General features: G+C 41.6%; 2 protein-coding genes across 2 annotated transcripts in view; one reads left to right on the top strand and one right to left on the bottom strand.

Annotated features, from left to right (window-relative positions):
• LOC122968412 (astrotactin-2-like) overlaps positions 1 to 23,394 on the bottom strand; it is a 287,140-nt gene that overhangs the window by 37,697 nt on the left and 226,049 nt on the right. Inside the window, exons 17-19 of the mRNA XM_044333604.1 lie at positions 13,713 to 14,035; positions 5,461 to 5,594; positions 3,646 to 3,794 (exon numbers count right to left, since the gene is read on the bottom strand). Coding sequence (XP_044189539.1) covers positions 3,646 to 3,794; positions 5,461 to 5,594; positions 13,713 to 14,035 — 606 coding nt within the window. The remainder of the gene's footprint in view (positions 1 to 3,645; positions 3,795 to 5,460; positions 5,595 to 13,712; positions 14,036 to 23,394) is intronic.
• Positions 18,303 to 22,921, top strand: trim32 (tripartite motif containing 32). Its single transcript, XM_044333603.1, has 2 exons — positions 18,303 to 18,413; positions 19,360 to 22,921. Exon 2 carries the CDS (start codon positions 19,372 to 19,374, stop codon positions 21,427 to 21,429), a length of 2,058 nt encoding a protein of 685 aa, XP_044189538.1. The 5' UTR covers positions 18,303 to 18,413; positions 19,360 to 19,371; the 3' UTR covers positions 21,430 to 22,921.

Here is a 23,394-nt window from a genome sequence, read left to right as displayed (position 1 = left end):
AATTAGGCTGCTTGGATAGCTCTGAAAAAAAGTAACAGCATGATAATGGCAGGTAGCAGACAGAGTTTTCCTAATGAGCTAAATTACTGGAATCAAGTCCCCCTTGCAATTACAGAAGCCAAATCTGCAGAAATCTTTAAGCCAAAAAAAAAAAAAAATCAAGATATATCTATTCTCATTTTCAATTGATTGACTTTAACAATGTGCCGCTCAGGAGGGATACAGTCTCGTCTCCTATTCTAGTCCAGACAGCACTGACATAGAAATATGGCTTCGGGAACCCATTGAGAGCTGCATCCAAGTGTCTGCGTCTCCACATTCACTCTGTGAGTGTACACATTGCTGAATGTGTGTGCTCTGGGTGTGTGACTCATGCTCAGCATGGCTGAGTGTCTGTGTGTAGCTGTCTGTTTATCTTTCCTCTCTCTCAGACACCAGCCCGAAGCAGTGTTTCAACTTGGCAATGGATGCGGATGCAGCCTCCAGCCTCGGTGGATGCCTGGGCTGGTTGAATTCCATCCCCTGGATGCAGGTGCTGCCCTTACTGTTGACGATGCCCACGATGGTCAAAGTCCTGTCACTCCACCACCCCATGTTTGTCTGTGTCTCATCTGCCCTCTGATTTCAGTGGCTCTGTCCATGTCATTGTCCTTTTTGCTGGTTTGTCCCAGCACATATTGCAGCATGAGTATCTCTTTTTGATTTTGATTTTTTTTTCTTCATTTTTTAGCTATTTGGTGTGCTTTTATGTCCTTTCAATATGATAATTAATTTTATGCTTTGATTGATTGTTGTATATGTCTGAAAGATATTGTTTGTACTTCTGTGATTAGCTGTCAGTACTTCTGGCATTCTAATGTCCGTAATAATTGCCCTTATTTTATATGATAATTTATTATTGACCATTATAATTTTCATTATCTTTTCATTTGTGACATCAAACTGGGTGGAAATTCAAATTGTTCAAATTGTGCAGTTTGATCATATAAAAACTTGACAAACGTGACTAAATTGAGGAGTACCATCTCTTTGCAGCACTTAATAATGCAAAATCCACCCCATGTCTTGTTTTCCACAATATCCCCTCTTTAACACTGTATAAATGAATCTGAACACCTCACACTGCTCTATATTGCCAAGTATAAGCCTTGACTATCCAAATCCTTTGGATCAGGATTTTTCCCCTACGATTGTCTAGATTGTCAAATATGGTTTACTGTAAATCAGCCGAATAATCCTTTAGTGTGTACCCACCCTTAGATGTTAGCAGAAGAAGGCTTGACTGCAAGCTCACTGGTTCAAATCATCACACAGTCTTGGAAAATATGAACAGGGAAAAATGAAGGAGAAACACTTGCTTTCCAGAAAACCAACAAGATGCCCTCGAGCAAAGTATTTATCCCCAAACTGCTCCATTAGAGCTGCTCAGTGGCCAATGGTAGAAGACTGGTTTCACTGGCAGCTTACATAGGGGAAATGTATGTGTGTTTCTGTCTGCAAAAGTCAAAAGGAGAACTGCTGAGAAAAAAAGCAGTGAGGAATGATTGAGCTTGAGAGCATGAGATGAGTTTGCACCTTTGTATCCACAAGGTGAGCAGGGTGCAAGGCTAAACTGGACTTCTTATTTAGCTCAGCTTTTGGTGTCAGTATTCCATTTTCCTAGAAAGTGCCTCAAAGATGTTCCTTAAAAAAGAAGCCAGCAGTGGGTAGTACAAATCCAATAATTTCAAAATAAGTCAGAGTAAGTGTGAGAAAATGATACTTCTCAAACACTATACCCTTTTATTTGCTGAGTCCAGAGAACAAGATCTCATCATTTTAAGAGGCCCCTATTATTTCATAAATCTACCCCTGCAATCCTTTCCAAGTTTGTATCAGCAATATTGGAGAACAATGATGGTTTTTGAGTAGCTACAGTTTTCAGTATTTACAGTTAAAGTGGGAGCCATCCAGATGTGTGCCCATACAGTTCAAAATACATTATGTTTCCACTGAAGGAGAAGCTATAGCCTGCCAGAGTTCCCTGTCAATTGACATTACCTACTCGTCACCCACAGGGTCATATACGTCCACACACATTCATTCTACACATGTAAATTATACACAAGTATCACGATGTCTTTCAATGCACTCAACTAAGTTAGCTTTTTCAAAACTCACCAAAGTTCTATTTCAATTTTGTCCACATACTCAAAGAAAGCTGGGAGAGTAAACAAGACAGACATGACTAACAGGGAGAGATAAAGAGAGACAGAAAAAGGAAGCGAATAAGACAAAAGACGAAGACAGTGACTTATAATCTGTATTACACTGTCTGTTATGACATGATTTATAGTGGTGACTGGCACATAGCAGAGTGAGTCACCCACACCATCTGCCCCTTCCTACCTCACCTCTGCCAGCATGCCTGTGTCTAGCTGTCTGTACGCTCTCCTCGCTTGCTGGTGCCCACGCTTCATCAGCACTCCTCTCAGGGGTGATGGATGGCCTGTCCATCCTTCCCAATGACTAAAGCCAGCTTCTTCCAGACCACCTAATTTCTCCAATATTATTAAATTCCTATCACCCCTCTTCTGACTCACCCCAGCCCCTCGTCACAACCATGACCACTTTCCTAGCCATACGGCACAATGGTCAGCACCATTTATGGCGCCTGATAAATTGCCCTGCGTCATCTTATCCCATCCTCAATCTAATCTCCCCCTTATGTTCGGTATCCAGACCAAAATTTTAACCACATTCCCTTCAATTATAACTTTAACTCTTCCCATTGTAAGTCATCCAATCAACTTATTAAATATTTTTATTTTATCCATCCTTGGCATTTAACTCCTATCTGCCCTTCTTATCATTACCATCTTCATCTCTTCAGCCTTTGGAAAGAATACTCTCATGGGGAGAAAAAGCAAACTAGGTTACACAACAAGCCTGAAAGAGAACTTAGTTATCTCTGATTCCATCTTGAAATAAAGCATGGTTCATCACTGATTTCCCAACAATACATCGACTGACACGGGCCTTCGGTTTCCCTACAATCAAGATCCGATCTCAAATGTCCCAGTACAAAGTTATTAAGTAACTTCATGCATAGCTGATACTCTATTTATGTGAACACAGTTAACAATGTGATTTCCTCCTATTTCCAGTTGAAACGTGCAATGGAACACCAAATCTAATGAAACTTTCCCAAACTTAAAATAGTTACAAGGCTATCACAGCACTAATACAATTAAGAGTTCTAATCCACCTAATTCCAACATTCATGGACAGTAAAGGGATACCCATGAACATGGAGGAACATGCACCCTCCAAACATACCAACAGTGCTAATGACCATCACCCATGAGAGTTTATGAAACCACCAATATGATTAAAATACAGAAATTCTCTTTCTCAGTTCTTGTATTTTTATGTGTAAATATTTGTATACAACAATAATTATCACTCAAATAATAAAGATTAACATTAAGTAAGCTAAACAAAAAAATGGAAAAATGTAATCAGGATACAATTTTTTAAAGCACTGAGAAAAAAAGAATTTCATACCAACAGACAACCTGGCTTCATCACAACACTGTAATATTATTTGAATCTATACAGTCACAAAAACCAAATCAACTCAAGCCTGGAATTTACTTTTTATACCTGTGTAGACCTCTGCCTCCAAGGGGTCCTCCACTCGTTTATGCTGGATGATGTAGTCAGAAATCTTGCAGCCAATCAGAGGCTCCACATCCATCCACTCCAGGGCCACCATCGTGCTCGAGGGCTCCAGGTAAGGGGCTAAGCGCAAACTAATGGTGCAACACAGAGAAGATAAGGAATAAGAAATGGAACAAGTATAAATAGTATATTTATATAGGCTACCACAACTGTTGCCCCCATCTGGAATAACAACTTAAATTGTGTATATATATGTGTGTGTGTATGTGCGAAGTGGTAAAGTATGGGCCTGAACCTAGAAGGGACCCCATGAGGTTATTGTCCTGTTGGAGCAAAAACTGTCACACCTCTGCCTCTATCTCTTGGAACAGTAGGATGGCAGCAGCTTCTGACAAAACAGCATTCCGATGCCACCTGTTCTCCAGCAGTGTTCCCTGTGCAGTTTTCCCTCTTTAATCCTTCAAAAGAGATAAAAGAACAATATTTCCATTTTGCCTGCCCTCCAGCTGTGTCTGTGACAATGGCGTGAGAGAGGTAGGTCATCCCTCTTTCATAAAAATAATACCGCTCGGTTTCATCCTCATAGATAATAATAAGTACTGCAGGTTATTACCGGTCTAACACTCCAGCACTTGCCAGAGTTGGAGAGTTGGCTGCTGCAGTGACTCTTCCCTGGTCCTTTCGTGCCAGTAGGCATGGGCCCAGGGAGGGCCTGACAAAAACTCTGGTTGTGGCAGTAACATGCCCTTCCTCTCCAATTCCACAACCACAATCCACAAACAAAACAATATCAAAACTGCCATAATATCTCAAACAGCTTGTGCAATAATTGCGCAACATAATCCATGTCTCAACTGTCAATGCGTATATCCAAAAAAACACTATTTTTAACACCAATATTTTAATTTTTTTAAGTATTTAGAAATTAATTTCCCGGTGTTCATAGAGCTGTAAATGTTCAAACCTCCATTGTTTTCCTGTGCACTTTAAGGACTTCTTGTCCATGTTGGCTTAAACCTTTAGATTCAGTATTCATCTTGATAGTATGTATTGTAACACTATGTATTCAAGCCCCCAGGAACAGCACTGGGCTGTGAGGTGATTTCTGCATAGTGGCCACAGTCGATGTTGCAGAATCACATGTCGCACACTTGCCCACAAAGACTTTTTGTGGACAATCAAAAATTTAAAAAAGGCTTATTTTCCATTTCTTGCACCTCTGCCATTAAATCTGTTGCACATGGTGTGGAACTCGTGCAATTTCAGCAGCAAGAATAAAGCAAAACATTTGATTATGGTTGATAATGTGGGCAGAGCCTTTGCAAAAAAGGTCTTGGACCACAGAATCCTCTCTTGCAGCTACTACTATATTTTGTTCTTGTTAAGCTTGTATTGTTTTGCCAATACATGGAACACAATATACTAATAAGAGCCTTATCCTCTGAAGTCTTGCCCTTTCAACTTCCAGTTTCTCTTTGAAAGTTCTCAGGGCAACAATAGCTGGAGTGGATGACTCACAAAAGCCTCAAGAGTATTATTAGGACACCTTGAATGAGAGCATGTTCTTTTCAGAGGGGTGTAAGGGCTGACTGACAGCTATTAGAACTTTGAGGACTGTGCTTGTGTCTACAACTTTCTCAAGTGCCCCAGGAGTTGGTAGAGACAGGTGTGTGTGTGTGTATGTGTGTGCATTTCCACGTGCATATAGAAGTGTGCCTGCAGTGCATCAGTGCATGCATCCATGAAATCTCTCTTGTGCATGAATTCCTAGGTGTCATGGTGTCACATCACACTTACATTGGCTGCCTAAGGGGACTGCAGTTAGGCAGGCCATCTTTGCTGAAGGCACTCAGGTCACAGCGACACCAGTTATCAATGACATCGCCCTTTCCAGCACACCAGTATGAGCTCATTGTGGCGCTCTTGAAGGCCTGTAAAGGGTAACAGGTGAGAGAAATGCAATTATCTCTTGGAACATGCGCTCCCCGTCCATCTACCCTTGCCCCACCCCCATCTCCCACCCCGCCCACCTTCTCCACCATTGCCCTCCATATCCCAGCTCACACATTGGCACACACATCCTTGTACTTTTGTACATATCATGACTCTCCACTGACTATATTCATTTCCTTTTGCCTATCGCCTAAAATTAACCATGGGCACTAACATGTCATACCTCAGGCTTACTTTGAAGAAGTGAGGACTGGCCAAAATGTCCTCACTTTGCAAAAATGTCCTCTCTCTAAAGGTCTAGAGCTCAAAATGGGTCTCACAAAGATAGAAGTACAGGTAGACACACACACACCCCCACACACAGAGTGACCTTTTCATAACCACCGTTCCCAATTACCGGAAGGCAGGAACATCTCACTAACATCGACAAGCTTACACTGTGATATCATAGATGCACTGTGACTTGATGGAGGTGTGAAAGCTGTGACACTCCCCACCTCCCCCATTCTACGCGTATGTTTGTGTCTGTGTGTGCGTGCGTGTGTGTGGATCTGTCTGTGTCGCTGTCGGTCTGTCTATGGAGGGGATGGAAGGGGAGGGTGGTGAGATGTTAGGAGATGACATCATCTCCTAACATCTCCTTGTACTGCTTCATTAACGGGCGAAAGAAAAATGAAAGGCAGAGGCTCAGTCATCCTCTAAAAGGCAGCAAAATGCCAATATAACCGTCAAAGCAATAAAGTATAATGTCAGGGCTTTCCCTAAAGCCACAGGCATGATAGAGAGGAGTTCAAGGGAGTTCGCAAGCACTCTGGCTCCCCCTGTCACACTATGGATCAATGGAGCACTCAGTTATTTATGTGCTCTAACTGGTTGGCAGTGCTGCCTCATGCAGACAACTTTGGAGATGTGCTTGATCATGGTCACAAAAATAGGATGCTGGAACCATGCGGAAACATTATCACTGGGTACCAGGCATCCAACAAAAAGCAGAGAGGAGCCACTCCTTTGTTCCAATACACCATGACATTGACTTATCCAAAAGCAAAGGAACTGATGAGACCACACACATCTTTAAGATAACAATGCACATGCAGCGTGCACACATGGGTACATGCAAACGTGTACCCACAAGCACGCACTCAAATTAATGATTGATTTCCACAGTTGGTTGTTTCATTTCATTGGAGAAATGCCAGGGAAGATTTCTGCAGTGTGTTGATTAGTGGAAGTGACATTTTAGATGATTTTGGGCATAGTCCTGACCAGAGAGGCAGAAAACTTAGCCAAAAAAAGAGTCAGGGTATGCACTTAGAAGCTGATGTTAGCATTTCCACAACACTGCATTGTTAGCTGTAAAGGAGGCTCAACAGTCTTTCATGGGAACTGACTTCTTCCAATGCCACTTGCTTTCACTCCAGGCAAAGAATCTTGAGAGTGAAAGTGACCTAAATGAGCAACAGAGTAGGAAAGAGTGTAAAAAAAAAAAAGAAGATGAGGCTGGAGAGGCCAGAGGAAATAGGACAGTAAAATCAACAAGATAAACAAGGAAACAAAGGTGTGAAAAAAGAGACTCCCAACTCTCAAAGCATTCCCCACCTTGGGGGACAGGATTAGGATCCTTCAGCAGTCAAGGCTTTCCCATTACTTATCCTCCAATACAAGCCCCTCTAAATGAGCCTGCTGAATGAGCAGTTATTATAGGGGGGTAGGCAAGCACTGTAATCCATGGCCATATAATAACCCCCCTGGCAAACCAAAAAGGGGAAAAAGGTTATTACATTTCTCCCCCCTTGCCTGAACCCATGTGGCTAACTGCTGCCAGAAAACAACAGCAGCAGGGGTCTTGCCACCTCATGTCAATGGGAAGCAGGCCACAGACAAAGGCAACAAGAAAAACCTGGACTCGAGGTCTATGCACGCACACAGACTAGACAAATATGAGAAATGAGAAATGACCTCCGCTGCTAGGGGCGAAAGAGAGAAAAGACCACAGGACCGCCATGCGTTTACCATCACCAGATTCCTAGAAAAAACCCATATGGGTCTGCGCGCTTGATTGCATGGCTGCACATGTGAAAAATAGACAAAGCGATTACCGCCGTGTTTATGTTTGAAGAGTAATGCAAGCCAGTCTCCACTGGGTAAACAGGGAATCTAATTGTGGTTTAGAGAATGCGGTGGGGGGTTGGGTGGGGGGCACAGGAGGTAAAGCAGAGATGAGGGTTTAGAGAAAAGCAAGAAAAAATGATAGTTAGCTGATACATGCTAAGTGATAATATGTCAAGTGTGGGGTGGTGAAGACGGCAATATGTCCTTCTGGTGCAAGTAAAAAAGGGGCTTGAGTCAGTAAGGAAAATCCTTTAGTGAGATGAACAGACACATAGAAAGGCCCAGGAGAGGTTACTTCTACCATGTGTTCAATGCAGTTACAAGATAAGTCATAACTGAAAAGAGGAGGATACCCTATACTTTATTGATTAACTGCAGATCATGCATTTCCCAGAACACTATAGATCCATATACATTCTATCTTGGCCTAACAGGGGTAAGAAATTATCCATTATGCTCATATTAGAAAAGCCAGTGTTTTGACAAAGAATGTCCTATCTGAGCCTCAAATGTAACAGTGTCAGACAGTTTTTTGTGCAGCCCTGACAGATTTGCATTTAGGAACTGGTGATGCCCTTATGGTTACAATAACACACGGTTCTACTGTTTCACAAATGTGCCACAATTCATCTCCATTGACCTTATCGATACTGAACAAATTGAGCCGAAATGTAATCACCCCCTCCTTTGAACAGAAGACAAGATCAGTGAACTGCAAGGCCTCTGAGCATCAGCACAACTCCAGCCGCAAATTCCAAGCCTTGACGTCATTTAGACCCCACAGACTCACTGGCACCAAAATACTATTTGGACCTTTCACTTTCGTAGAAGCCTGTCGTGACTTACAAGAAGGCAAGGGAGGCCATTGTGACCTCTTTAATGTATTAATCTGTTTGTCTAGTCTAAGCTGACCATATTACTGTCCGTCTTCTGAGGCTAATACATGAAAACACTGGCCAGCTGGCCCACAGTATTGATTTATAAGATGATCACCAGTGGTGGTAAAGAGTCTAAGTCAGCACACACAGGACACCATCAATGGTGACCTAAGTGTGTACGTGTGTGTGTGTGTGTGTGTGTGTGTGTGCCTGGACACAAATGTGTTTATGTGGTCTTTCCAATCATTCAGGGCTAATGGTGTTAACAAAGGAACCAATGGGCTGCTTCTAGGAACCTTATAAGAAGTAGTACTTCCAGGAAATTGGACACTGGGGGCAGCTGGAGGGTTGGTTCACCTAGAGGTTGATGGGGGATTGCCATGTCACTGGAGAACCCTCAAACAGCAGGTATTGGTTTTTAGGTGTGCCAATTCTGTCTGGGGATGTTCTAAGCTAATCTGACCTGACCTTTCCAGCAAAGGAAATTGACCTTTTTATTAGTCTGCTATCTTATTATGTGTTACAAAACAACAAACTAAGCCAGCAATTTAAAAGAGACAACTGAGAAGGGGAATACAAATCTAATTGAAAACAAATACAATTTGTTTTCTGTTATGATTTAAAAGCAATGACAGATCCAACCCTAGTATATCATGTTTTTAGTCTTATTTTTCTTATTTGCCCAAGGGTTTATTTATTTATCTTTTTTGATGAATCTGAGGAAACAGTTCAAGCATTTCATTATTTAGACTAATAGCCCTCATGAAACAAGAAAATGAAATGCTGAATACAGAATCTGAGATGACTGGACAATTTTACTGGCAGCTAATGACAAGAACAGTTTGCTAGACATTACCCTCTATACATAGTAATAATTATCAGTGTTGCAGATGTTCATTGTTAAAGCACATAGGCTAGGGAAGTGAAAAAGTATTATTTGGTGGGGGGTGGGGAGGTGGGGTTGTGTCTTTTGTTGTCTAAAAGAAGACAACCTGGGATTTAGTGTCCGTGAAGCTGATTTGTGGACTAGAGTATAAAGGACAACCCTGAACTATTGCTGCTGTAATTGATGCTTTATGGACAAAATATTGACAAGAACAATGTACTTACTGGCCATACAGAGTTGATATGAAACTGCTCTATAAGAGCATGCACTCTCCTTGGTACTGAAGTAATGTTCCTGCAGTTGAAACTCACATTTTTTCTTTCCATCTGTACATTAGATTGTGAGAGCTGCTGGATTGAGCTGCGTGGCAGATTATTGCTTTGAGTTTGCAGTGATTTTCAAGATGTGTTGCTTTTTAAAATTTGGTGTTCTTCTTACATAATCAGAATGGGAAAATGCTAGTTAGAAGCTGACAAGATACTAGGTATATGTTAATGTGCTCCTCTGAAAGCACCCCCCCCTCCAGAAATGTTCTAGACACGGCCCTGTGAGGGGCTGCAGTACTGCGAGAGCATGACAGCGGCCACTCGGCAAGATATAGAGCATTCTGACCCATTAGACTCACAACCAATTTGTTCAAAAGGTTTGCCATAATTCAGTCACAGCAACACAGGACACAGGACCACTGGCAAGCTCCACAGGCATAAGCTTATTTATTTATCCACTGAGGTACTTTTCTCTGGCATTAAAACAGGGGAGTATCTGTGTGCGTGTGTGTATTTGTGTGCACACAACAGGCCTGTAAGCAAGACCACCTTAGTCGAGTCCAAGCCAATTCCAAGACCGGTTCCAGTCAAATTCAAGTCAAGACCAAGTTTAAACTGAGCCAAACCCGAGAACAGAGCAAATCAAGAAGTATTCAATACTAAGACAAAGAGGGAATAGATCTCAAACCTTTCCTTGAAGTGCTAAACATAATTATTTGGTTTCTTACAGATGAGTAAAGTCAATGAAGAACAAATTGCTACAAATTCAGTTATACAAGCAACTAAAGAATGCATAATGTTTAGTTTATCACATCATACAAGTTATTGAGACAAGTATCTTCACAGATAATTGTATTGCTAGGGATATAATAAACCAAAAAAATAAATAAATTAAAACATCCACATGTTATTCAGTATTTTAAAAAACTAACCTGACATGAGTATTTAGCCAGGCAGTTTTGTTTTTATCTGTTAAGGTTTTGAGATATAAATCTCCATACTAATACAATGGAGAATTTATACTTAAAACATTCAACAGCAACATCTCTTTCCAGAAAAAGTGACCCCATTACTCCGAATAATCCACAGATTTCACTGTGAACCGTTTTCATCTGGAACTACTTCCTACTGAAGAAATAGTCCCAATAACAAAAGTTGACAGTGAGGTCTGGGGATAATCCAGAATAAAGATATTGTTTCTTATAAGAGATGTTGCTGTATATTTTTTTAATGTAGCTTTTCAATGCTGTGAAAAGCACAAACTAAATTCCATCCACGTCCAGTGTATTGCGGAGACAAATATATTGGTGGCAAATATCTTAAAATCTGTGAGATACACTAGAGGTAAGTGAGAAAGTATGTTCAATATGTCCAATATGTTTACACTATGAATATTTGCATATCCTGGGCAATATTTTGTACATTTCATTTAATTCTCTTCAATTTAAATTTAAACTTGTAGCAGCTCTTCTCACTTATATATTATATAATATATTTTACATGTTTTTTTTATTGTAAATTTCTTTCTTTCTTTTTTATGTTATTTAGGATTACTTAATTTTGTGTATATTTTGTCTGCTATGCACTACAACACTAAGGTAAATTCCTTGTATGTGGAAACCTACTTGGCAATAAAACTGGCTCCGAGTCTGAGGACAGGATCAGTTTTCCAGGTATTATTCAAATCCTCAATTAGTAATTGATTCAATTAATGTCAATACTGGACATATGAACAAAGAAATACTTTATTCCCCATTTTCGTTTTTGACAGAGCCACACAGAGCAAGCTAAGAGGGCGGATATGTCTTTTTATTCACTTTCTCTTCTGTCTTGATAGTAGCCTTTTTAGGAAAGAGTTAATTTCACCTTGTAACAAAATCCCCCTCTGGCTTAATAATGAGTAGACTGATGTGAAAAGGACATGACATGTCCTGTCAAACAGTCAGGCAGCCAGGAAGAGGCCGATAGATGGAGGTAGCTGAGAAAGGGAGGAGGAGGGAAAGAGTGACAGATCCATGTAAACCCGGCAGTGGGCATACAAAGACACATACAAATAGGTATACACATATAGGTATAACCTCAGTCCACCTTATCATAACCTGGACAACTAAGCCTCTATTTTGATTACTTCAGGGGGTTTAGGGTCAAAAAAAAGAACCTCATCTCTGAGAAAGCTTTTGCAACATGGCAGCTGTCTTTCCCAATAGACCCAGCCAAGTAGAAAGATAGTCTCTAGCAAAAGTGTGTGTGAGAAAGACACACACACACACACACACACAAAGACAGGGTAAGAGAGAGGGAGAGGGGGAGAGAGAATTAGCGGTTGTGTGTGTGTGGAGGGGCAGGTTGTTGTGTCGCTAGTCTCTTAATGCAATATACGTATGTGCCTTTCAGACTAGCAGCAGCAGTTGGGGCAAAGAGAAGAAGCGAAAGAGAGGAAAAGAGGAGCAGAGTGATGGACTCTCCTCCCTCCCAAGAGGTCGATGACATCAATAAGAAGCTAATAATCCTGCCTCAAGCTACCTCAGAAGGGCTTGCCAGAGCAATCCACTGCAGTCTACCCCATCTCCTCCTCCTCATACATCTCACTCTCTACATCCCCAGAAGACCACGGGTTGGGTAGGGGGAGAGAGAGGGATGGATAGCGAGGTGTTTGGAAGAGAGGGAAAAAGAGACATTTTGCTCTTCCTCACGTTTAGCTATCGATGAAGCCCACTAGGGACCGTCTGCTATTGATTGTGCCTTCTTTTCTTTGGGGCTGTGGTGCTTGTTATGGGCGGCACGTACAGGGGGGCTTTGTTGTGTGTGTGTTCATGAGCGTATATATATGTGTGTGTGTTTGTCTTTTTGCCTCTGGTATTGTTGTTGTCTGCAGTAATTTCAGAAGGTAAGGTAATTAGACGCTTGATTGGGGGAAGCGTGAACCACTCTGCTCCCAATGGCGTGTGCATGCGTGCGTGTTGGGTGTGAGTCACCTGCAAACAGCTCTGTGTTGGCTAACATACACATGGGGAAGACATGCACCGGATGTTGAGTAGCAAGACAATGTCAAGATGAAGCCCAAACAGAACAAAATGTGGTAAACTAAATGTCAAGTGAAGCCAGAACCCCCTTCTAAATTACCTTAGGGAAGACTTCTCATACAGGATGAATCATAAACACAACATGTGGCCATTACGCTGATATTACATTCAGCTGTGTGTGCTTGTTTAGACACAGACACACTTATATATCTCACACATATACACATTGACTTCCCCACAAGGGGAGAAAACCATGATGTCATCTTTTTTATGTCCTCTGTATTACAGTGCTCATTTCCAGTGGTCAAAGATAACAAACTAATGCCACCTAGAGGTGATTTGTTACAACTGCATCAGTTAAATGCCTTAGAGGACAACGGATATGTACAGTATTAGAGGATTACGCCACTTCCACATGGCACATAATTGTGAATGAGTAAAATAACCTGATGAATAAATGTATGTCTCCTACACTTTTATCACAAGACAGCAAAACAAATTTTGCATTCATTTACTTCACACTATGTTGATGTCACATGCTAAATTGCATGCAAACGTTTTATTAATTAATCATTCAGTGAATGTGTGAATTTGTAAGTAATCCCTTTTTTAGGTATATAATATATGACTTTGTGTAGATATTAAAATCTTCTCTTTCAAAAATCCTTTGATTTTACAGAAAAAAGAAAAAAAATCCATCACAAGATAAGTTTTTTTTTTTATTATTTTGCTTTTGTCTTCCAACTCTCGTAGGTATGTTGATGTACTGTATTGCATCTCTTCACTCTCTTTGTTATTCTACAGTTATACAGTCACTTTGTTAGCCTCTCATTGACCTTTTATGCACACATCCACATGCACGTGCACACAAGCAGACACACACACACACACACACACACACAGACATCCTACCCCCTCGCTGCTTTCTCACCTCTTTGGTGACGTTGTCTTGGACCAGGCTGTAGAGGGGCACCACACGGCTGACTTCCAGCAGAACAGGGATGGGTGAAGGCTGTTCTCCACTCCTGCTGTTACCACTACGGCCTCTCCCCGACACACTTCCCATCATGGCTTGGTGATGGCACAGGTGGCAGCCAGCTGGACAGCTGCCTTTCTCCTCACAGCGGATCTCTACACCATTCACCATGTCGTCAGACAACAGCTGGCTCTTCTGCAGTGCCGACAGGTAGCTGATGAAGGGAACTGACTTCAGCTCACGCCTCCCACCTCCACCAACCCCCTGGTCTGTTGCCTCTGGAGGGGCAGGAGAGAAAGAGAGGGGGGGTATGAGGGGGTGCAGACAAAGATATACAAAGTTAACAACAACAATGATTTATATTATTTTAGGAAGAGGTTGGGAAAAACAGCCATCTCTTTCACTATCATGTATTCTTTCCAAATTGTAAAAACAATCTTTCTCCCTTAACCTTCTTTTATCTTTATTTCCATAAAACAATTTATGAATCTCCACTTGGAGTAGCAAAGAAAATTCACAGTCCCTCCGCTGCATAGAACGTCTGCATCTGGATTTACTTTTGCATGCTGCCAAGGAAAAGAAGACAAAACAACAACTAATCCCTTACTGTCATCAGCTTTCATAGACAAAGGATGAATGGGAAGGGGCAGGGAGGGGGGGTGGGGAGGGGTGTCACTGGCTTCTTCTCCTTAGTGTCAATAACCACTGTTTGTTGTTCTCACTGGAGTTTTGGGGGGGGGGGGGGGGGGGGGGTTGGCGGGGGGGTGTTCTTTCTCATCATTTCCTCTTTCAGAGAGAAAACAACACACCATGCGGAAAGAAGCGGGAGAAGCAGGGGAGGAGTAAAAGCAGGACAGAATGTATTTTGGGTGTTGAGTGTTTCATTTGGAGGACACATCAGGCCGCATGTTACAGTGGAGCAGATCTGCCATCTGCGCTGATGTGGCAAATGTGTCTATTTGCTTTCCAAGGACAGTGGACACATATGTTAGTTTTCCAAATGAGTGATAAGGGATTCTTTCTAGTCACAAAAAAAAGTTGTATTGCAGAAAAGTGCATTACAGTTGGAATTACTGGCCTATGAACATGAAGAATCATCACTTACTGTTCTAAAACGTGGATTTGAAATTTTTTCACTCTAAACCCTCAATATTCCAGTTTAAAAAACTGAGTTTACATTAGGTTGTCAGAGTATCTGGCAGCGTAGACCCTGTTCACATTAATTAAGCTTTTTTGTCTGAGGGAAAACACCATTAACTCTCGACATGAGACCAAATGTATGAACACGCTAATGTGAAAATGTTAAACTCACCATCACACACCCCCAATCACATACATACAGAGGCACATGGATGGATGGATAAGATTACCTATGTACATTACATAAGCACATATACACTTAACAGATAATATACTGTGCACACACACGGACCAAGTAAAAGGAAACCCCAAACCAGAAAGGAAGTGGATAGGGCAGCAACAACCCTTGACATTTTTCAAGGTGGGCTTATTGGGACCAATTAGGGTTAAGGTTTCAAATTACTCATTTCCTGTTAACAATTTTGATGGCAGTGAAATCAAATATCCTTCAAAGTATTCTCAGTGGCAAAAAGACAACACAGTGCATGTGGGTTTGTGTGAGATGTGTCTACGTGTGCAGTTTCACTTGGACACACTTCCTGTAATATCACATGATAAAAAAGTTTATCCAAGACACAGAGAGGGTGTGTAAACTTTCAACCATTAATTTCTCAAACACAAACACATGCCAGCACATGTGTTTACCAGCAGGCATTTAATAGTTGGGAGAAAAACATACATAACTCAGGTGGGGACGTTTCAAGGACTATTTTCTAACAAATATTATTTGTGCATAGGTGTCATGGGTAATTAATATGGAGGATGTGATGTGGCAATTCAACCATACGAATACAGAATGAAGAAATTATCTAATTACAATACATCTAAGACAGTTTTTCAATTTCACATCTGGTGATAGATGCCTTTATAAAATATAAAAGGCCTGTTGTTACAAAATGTGAGCTATTGTGTACATGTAACTCAATGGTAAAACGTTTTGGTTTTGTTGCACTGTTAACATCACAACACTGGCTTTATGTTAAAAGTTAAGATGCACACAGGAAGTTCCTACATCAGTCATTTCCATACTATAACAAACAAAAATCACATTCCATAATCTAAAAGAAAAGCATTTATTTCCTGAACTCACTATTAAAAGTACATGATGAATAGAAAACTTTATAAGAAGCCTGCATTGAGCAGAGAAGGGTGTATAGCTCCACCAACAATAAACCGCTACTGAAGAAAATGGCTGTAGACATTTTTTTAGGATTACTGAGACTATGTGTCCACTGGAGAACTACTCCTATATAGAACTAATATGTTTCTTTATATGTGTAACATTCAACTACCAAATGTAAATAGCATCTCAGGTCACTGATGCTTCCATATTCCTATAAGCAACACCAAGGACATGACCTTCATGTCCTCAATTGTAGCTATGACCCTGGTGTGTGTGTGTCTGCACATACATATGTTGTTGTGACTGACTCCTTGTGTGTGTCTGTAAGACATTGACAAGCAGTTGAAGGGGTGGGTGGTAACTTAATGTGCAACAGTATGTAAACAGGCTCAGGGGGTGGCCCAAGAGCCCAATTACATGCACTTCTTGAGGCAACACAGACGCAGAAAAGAGCTGTCGTCACCCAGCTCTCACAATAAAGCTCTGTAGCTCATGTTGGCTGTGACTAGCCAGTCTAATTCACTCTGACCCTTTAACTAATTTCACCCCAGATTACAAATGTTAATATCTATCTAAAAAATGCATTTGATTAAAATTTGGCATTGTCAAGTATTTCTAAACTGTAACCAAGGCAATGCAGTTGTCAGAGTTAGCTGACATTAATAGTGCACAGAGTCTTTCTTCATGTGCAATCATGCTTTCTCTACTTTTTAATTTTTTTATTTACTTTTGGAACTTCTTCCAATTTTCTTTAAGTGTCTTTACCATAAATCTTGTTTTGAGACTGTTATAGCACAGACTGCTGTAACATGTAATTTCCTTCTGAAACCACTAAAGTACTTTGTCTGTGTTTCTGTTTATTTGTGTTTGTGCAATGTACAGTTTCATTAAGATTTGACCGAAGGCGACTCCCTTCGCAAGGAGAAATTAAATTGGACCACATGTATTTTTTGTGCAGTTAAGGGAGTGGCCCATCATTTTGCCTCTTTATAGTGTAAACTATGGCAGCTCAATGCTGTGTGGAATGAATGTGATGCTTATGCAACACTTGCTTGTCAACAAACATACTGAAGAGATAAATGGAGTGAATTTCCCAGTCATTGATCTTGCACTGCCTTTCTTAATTAAAATGTCTTTGTAGACTGGTTGCAGTATAATTACTCATGAGGGACACATCCCCTCTGGCCAGGGTTATGTTGCCCAGGCAACAACAGCAAAGGTGTCAGATATCTTCCACAGCAATTTAATACAGATGTTGTTAGATATTGTTACTGTCGGCATTGCTGTTAATACTTTATTAAAATAGTTGCGAGTGCACTATATTGCTATACAACATTGGTATAGCAATAGAGACACATGCAAATAAAATATGCATGTGTGTGAGCTGTACCTTGTCTACAAAGTACCATTATGATTAAACTTTGTTATACTGTATCTTGCTATATCAGTTATTTCAACAGCATTTTCACTCCAAATTGCATGCTAAAATAACATTAACAAATATGTTAAATGGCTAAAAAAAAATGTTGATCTAAATGCATATTCTTATTTTCTTTCAAATTTATTAGTTTTAAAATTGTTTGACCAAAGAAAAGCAGACGGTTTCTTAGATGGCCCTGTCCCCTCACTTGATCTTTACACGGGTGCTGCCTGAGCATCTTTTTGAAGACTAATTCTGACATCTAGTGGTGTATTACTGTAACTACTGGCTTATGTCTAAAAACTGTTCACATTTCACCACATCTGGATGTTTTCAAATGCAGTTGTAGCCTGTGGGCAGTACTTCAGGTTCTCTCTGTGAGACTCATTTTCTCAGGTACACGTCTGTTTACTTCACTCAAGTTAACCAATCTTACATGTTTGTTTTTTTGCAGGGTATACGGGTGAAATAATGTCTTTCAGTTGCACATTAAAATGATTAGTTGCCTGTCAGAATAAGTCATAGTACATCTTAGTAATGTTAAACAAATTTGATTTTGGGAGTATTGCAGTAGGTATTGTGCATGAAAATCATTCAAATCCTAGTTGCCTAATATGAAAAACTCTTTTGCGGATTGTTCTGTGTGAAAAAGGGGAATGTTGGGAATTAGGCAATTAAAAGACAGTAAATTATTTAAATCTTTATGTAATCTGCTCGTGTTGTGAGTCAAATCACAGTAAAAGCCCATAAACTGCATCAGGACCGTCCGGACCCTCGCGTGGCCGCGTACAGGCGTACACAGCAGCCAATCAAAACAACCGTCAGGCTCAGCGCTGTGCGTATTGCGTAACACCCCTACTCTGCCTACGTAACGTCGTCAACACTGCAGTCTCTGACTAGCAGCTGCAGTAGCAGAAACACAGCACGCCCATCAAAACCTCTGTACTTTCAACCAGCTAACACTGAAGGAAAGGTAACGTTTTAAAGCAAAAATGTCAAAAGAGAAGCATTACGACGAGCCGCATACCTTATTTCTGAATGCACGTTCATGAAAGTCAGCCCTGTTGAATGTTGAATAACATTGTCGTCTTGTGTGAAAGGACAGCGTTAACGTTTGTTGTTTTGTGGAGAGGCCTCCGACTTACCAGTATAAAATTAGGGAGATGTCTGTGTTATTCGTTTTTAAATTCTGCAGTACAAGGTCAACCTATTTTTAAGCAACAAGACAGCTCTGTAGTGCCGCAGATATAACCTATAGTTAGCTTGCTTATCACATTGTTTGTCATTAGCATTGCGTGAAGCGACCGTGTGTCTTTTAGCACACTGATGAGTAATAATTACCTTTACTGCTATTATCATCATTGACTTAATGTGGAAGTTTATTTTCTTTTGCGTGCATGAGGATGTGATCTGTGACAGCTAATGTCAGCGTTGCCTAGTTATGGACACATCCTATTGACTTAAGATTGTTGTCACTTTTCGTCAGTGAATGCTTTCCTTGTTAACTGGTCGCCCAACAAGTAATCTCGGCCGTATCTTAATGTCACAGCTTGCCACATATGCTTCTGAATTTGCCGAGCAAATGAGCTGCAACTAGCCTCCTAACATTAGGTTTGTGACGATGTTCCGGACTTAATTACTCAATGTCACGCTGTCACAGTGACTGCATCAGATGACTGTCAAAACAGTCACACAGTACAAACTGTCATACTGCACAGTATACTTGCGTGCAATCTTCCTTGCATAATCTCAGTATCCATTTTCTGCAGCTGCAAAACATTGTTGAATCCAGTACAACACATACACACACACTGACTGTGAAGCATAACAAATTTAATACAATATGCACATACTGTAGTATGTGCCCATGTGAGTTAGTGACATATTTTCCTCTCTTCCCCTCTTGTTGTTTCACTCAGGCAAGCATCATAATGGCGTCACCCTCCTATCCACTGGACCCGGATTTAATGAGGGAGGTTCTCGAATGCCCTATCTGCCTGGAGACCTACAGCCAGGATCAAATGAGACCCAAACTCCTGCAGTGTGGTCACACAGTGTGCCGTCAGTGTCTAGAGAAGCTGTTGGCCAACACCATCAATGGTGTGCGCTGCCCATTCTGCAGCAAGGTCTCCCGTATGAGCAGTATCTCCCAGCTGGCTGATAATCTCACTGTGCTCAAGATCCTAGATTGTACTACATCTTGCAGTGCCGCTGCTGCTGCCCTGATGTGCAAGTCCTGCTGCAGCCGCCTACCACGACAGTACTGCCATGACTGTTCCACAGTTCTCTGTGAACTCTGTAAAGGGGATGGCCACCTGCATCAAGGCCATTCAGTCCAGCCAATTAGGGTGGCTGCTGAACAACGTCGTAAAGAACTGGGTGGGAAGCTGGCTGCTCTGCGCAAGGTTATGGGCGAAATTCAGAAGAAAAAGACAACTATTGAAAACATCTCCAAGTCCTTGAGGCTAAAATACCGAGCAGTGCAACAGGACTATACTACAGCTGAGCTACGTCTTCAAGAGGAACTCAGCAGGTCTCGAAGGACGTTCACAGCTTCTATGACAGAAGTGGAAAAGCTCAATGGGCAGGTCCTGGAGGAGCAGACATATCTCCTGAACATTGCAGAGGTAAAAGTGGTGTCACGCTGTGATTATCTGACAATGCGGGTGAGGCAGAGTGATGTCGCCTTGCTAAAGGATGATGGTGGAGGCAGTGATGATGAGGAGCTGGATCTGAGGAGCAGCTTGCCCACGATGTTTCAGCTGCAAGAGCCAGAGCTGATAAGAACAGAGCACTCGAAACCTGTAGAAGTGGGCCAATTGACCACAAACACTTATACTGTCAATACAGATGACGAGGAGAGTGGGTTGGAGATTGCACTTGAGGGTGATGTAGACAGCGTAGGTGGGGCAGTAGGCGCTACAGGTGGTGCAATGGGAGCTCCAGTGGATCTTTACCGAGATATTGACATGGTTACAGCTGTAGAGGAGGCGGTAAGTGATTCACCTGGCAACTTTAAGTCAAAGTCCGTGGATGCAGGGAGTGGATCACCTGGAGGAGCTGGGGCGAGTGCAGGGCCCCCAGTCTGCCAGTTTGTGAAGAAGATGGGTTGCAAGGGAACCCTACCTGGCATGTTCAACTTACCAGTCAGCATCTGCGTATCAGCACAAGGTGAGGTCCTGGTGGCTGACCGTGGCAACTACCGCATCCAGATCTTTAATCGCAAAGGCTTCCAGCATGAAATCCGCCGCAATGCCAGTAGCATTGACAACTTTGTCTTGAGCTTCCTTGGGGCCGACCTGCCTAACCTCATCCCCTTATCCATTGCTGTCACTCCTCAAGGTCTGATTGGGGTCACTGACAACTACGATAACTCAGTCAAAGTTTACACTATGGATGGGCACTGTGTGGCTTGCCACAAGAACCAACTGATTAAACCTTGGGGCATTACTGCCATGCCATCAGGCCAGTTTGTGGTGTCAGATGTGGAAGGCGGCAAGCTGTGGTGCCTTGCAGTGGACCGCAATGTAGGTGTGGTCAGCTACAACCGATTGTGCTCTGCTGTGCGGCCGAAGTTTGTGACATGTGACACAGCTGGAACAGTCTATTTCACCCAGGGCCTGGCCCTGAACTTTGAGAAACGCCACAATGAGCCCCACCTGGAAGGCGGCTTCTCCATTGGCTCAGTGGGTACCGATGGCCAACTGGGCAAGCAGCTCAGCCATTTCTTTGCAGAGACAGAGGACTTCCGCTGTATCACTGGCATGTGTGTGGATGCCAATGGGGATTTGCTGGTAACGGACAGCGGCAGGAAAGAAATCCTCCAGTTTCCCAAAGAGGGTGGATTCAAAATTCTCATCCAGGAAGGGCTGACCTGCCCTGTGGGAGTGGCCACTACCCAGAAAGGGCAGCTGCTAGTTCTGGACTGTTGGGACCACTGTGTCAAAGTCTACACATACATTCAGAGGAGACACTCCTCCACCTCATAGAGGAACAATCCAATCTAACTGCACATAAGTATGAGAGGTTTAGTAGGTATGTGTTGGTAGGTGTGGATGGAAGTTTGGAGAAGGTAGAAACACACTGTAATCTGTCACTTAAATTTGAGTGCAGTCCAAATAATTCTCACTCCAGCTTTCATTGGTTCATTAAATGAATGTTCTAGTCCTTGTATTTCAGTTCATGGCCTTCTGAATTTTAGTTGTGTTACCTCAAATTAAAAATTGGCCTCTAAAGCTGTTTTTGATTATGATTATTTTAATAGATCACAACACTAAAACTGATCTTGCAACAATTTACGTCAAAGAATGCTGGCACAAGTTGCCAGATTAAAATAAGCCATTGATGTCAAAGCTAACGCAGGCACAAAATACAGAGGATTTCCCTTCCTCTCTTACTGGCTGCTATATCCACCAGCCTGACTGTGTGTGATGCACGGCTTTCCCTGATTTGGCTCAGCTTTGCAACAAAAAAAAACGAGAGGAGGAAGAGCTAAAAATGAACCTGTATTTATATATGAAATAAAACATACCAAGGCTTCTGGCCTGTGAAGCACTTTATTGTTGACATGTCACTGTTCCCTAGTGTTTCTAGGTTTTATTAGCACAGACTAACATTGATGTTGCTGAATGCAGCTGGCAGCTTTAAAGTTTACTGTGCAGTTTGCTAATGGCACATCAGTAACCCAAGTATCAGCATTCATTGAATTGCATTCAGTAACATTCAGGGAACATACAGTAAGTGTAGAATATCAAGTTACCTACAGGGAAAGGAGTTGAACTACAAAATCACAAGCTTATGTGCTTTGATGGAAAGCTGGGGAATATGGGGCGTGGTGATATGACATTTACTGGGGTTTCTGTGGGTTTACATTTTTTACTGACATTGTCAGGAAAAAAAACTTTTGTATAGGTCTACAATGGTAAATAGGATATACCTTTAGCTGTTAAATTCATCTATTTATTTTTGTTAAAGCTGCTTTGAGGGTAGCTGAGTTGATACCGCCAGAATTAGACACAGACAATATTTATTATCATTTTTCTGGAACTTATTAATACTGCCTAGCTAGCCTGTGTTCGTGCTCCTTTATTCAACCAACTGCTCCTTACTTTCCAGCCACAGCCTCACTTATGTCACTACTAGGCAGGTTGAGGTAGAATTCTGCTCCAGATCGTATACCAGCTGTTTTGCTCAGTCATACATCTGAATCGCATTACTGTGGGCAGTTTTACTTCCGATCGCAAACTGTCCTGTTGACCGTCCAGTCCTACTTGAATACATCCACAGCACCATGAATAACAATTAATCGATGAAAGTTTTAGTCCTACTTCTCAGACAGAGCTGTTTCCATTATTAACAAAGTAGCAAAGTTCTGAGGTCCTACAGTAAATGTCCTTTGTAACAGATCTATTCGCTGTGGAAACTGTCAGAGCTATCTTTAATTTACTTTTTGTTGCTATGCCAATACAAGAAACACAAGCACCCAGACCATCAAAAATGTTTACACAACTCTGTCCAAACCCGACATTTATTCCACTTGTTCCGCCCTACCTAGTGCTTACACACTCTTTGTAGGGATCACTGGCAGGAGTGTTCAGAATAGCACTGTTAGGATAATGTTGAGTGAAAACTCCAGCAACACACACCAAACCTGGCTTTGTTACACTGCGATTTTGGGTCAGTGTTGCTGTGTCTCCCTCAGGTTTTTATTCAACACTAGACGACTTGCAACCAGAATTCTCTAGCGTTGGTAGATACGGTGAAGATAGCAGCCATATACAGGGTTTTCCTAGTTAGCGCTAGTGTTAGTCTACATGAAGTTGGTCTGTATCAGCATGCATTTTATGTTTTATTTTATCATGTTGATTTATTGAATTTTTGAGTCCATATAAAGCATGAGAAAGATGATGCTTTCAGGTAAAATAACAAAAGACGACACTTTTGATGAAAATATT

This window comes from Thunnus albacares, chromosome 18 (assembly GCF_914725855.1).
Source record: "Thunnus albacares chromosome 18, fThuAlb1.1, whole genome shotgun sequence".
Classification (NCBI taxonomy): domain Eukaryota; kingdom Metazoa; phylum Chordata; class Actinopteri; order Scombriformes; family Scombridae; genus Thunnus; species Thunnus albacares.
The sequence above is the reverse complement of the archived record's forward strand: the minus strand, read 5'-3'. Positions and strand labels throughout refer to the sequence as shown.

What these genes read in the sequence shown, in the direction of transcription:
- trim32 (XM_044333603.1), top strand. Translation starts at nt 19,372, where the DNA reads ATGGCGTCACCCTCCTATCCACTGGACCCGGATTTAATGAGGGAGGTT.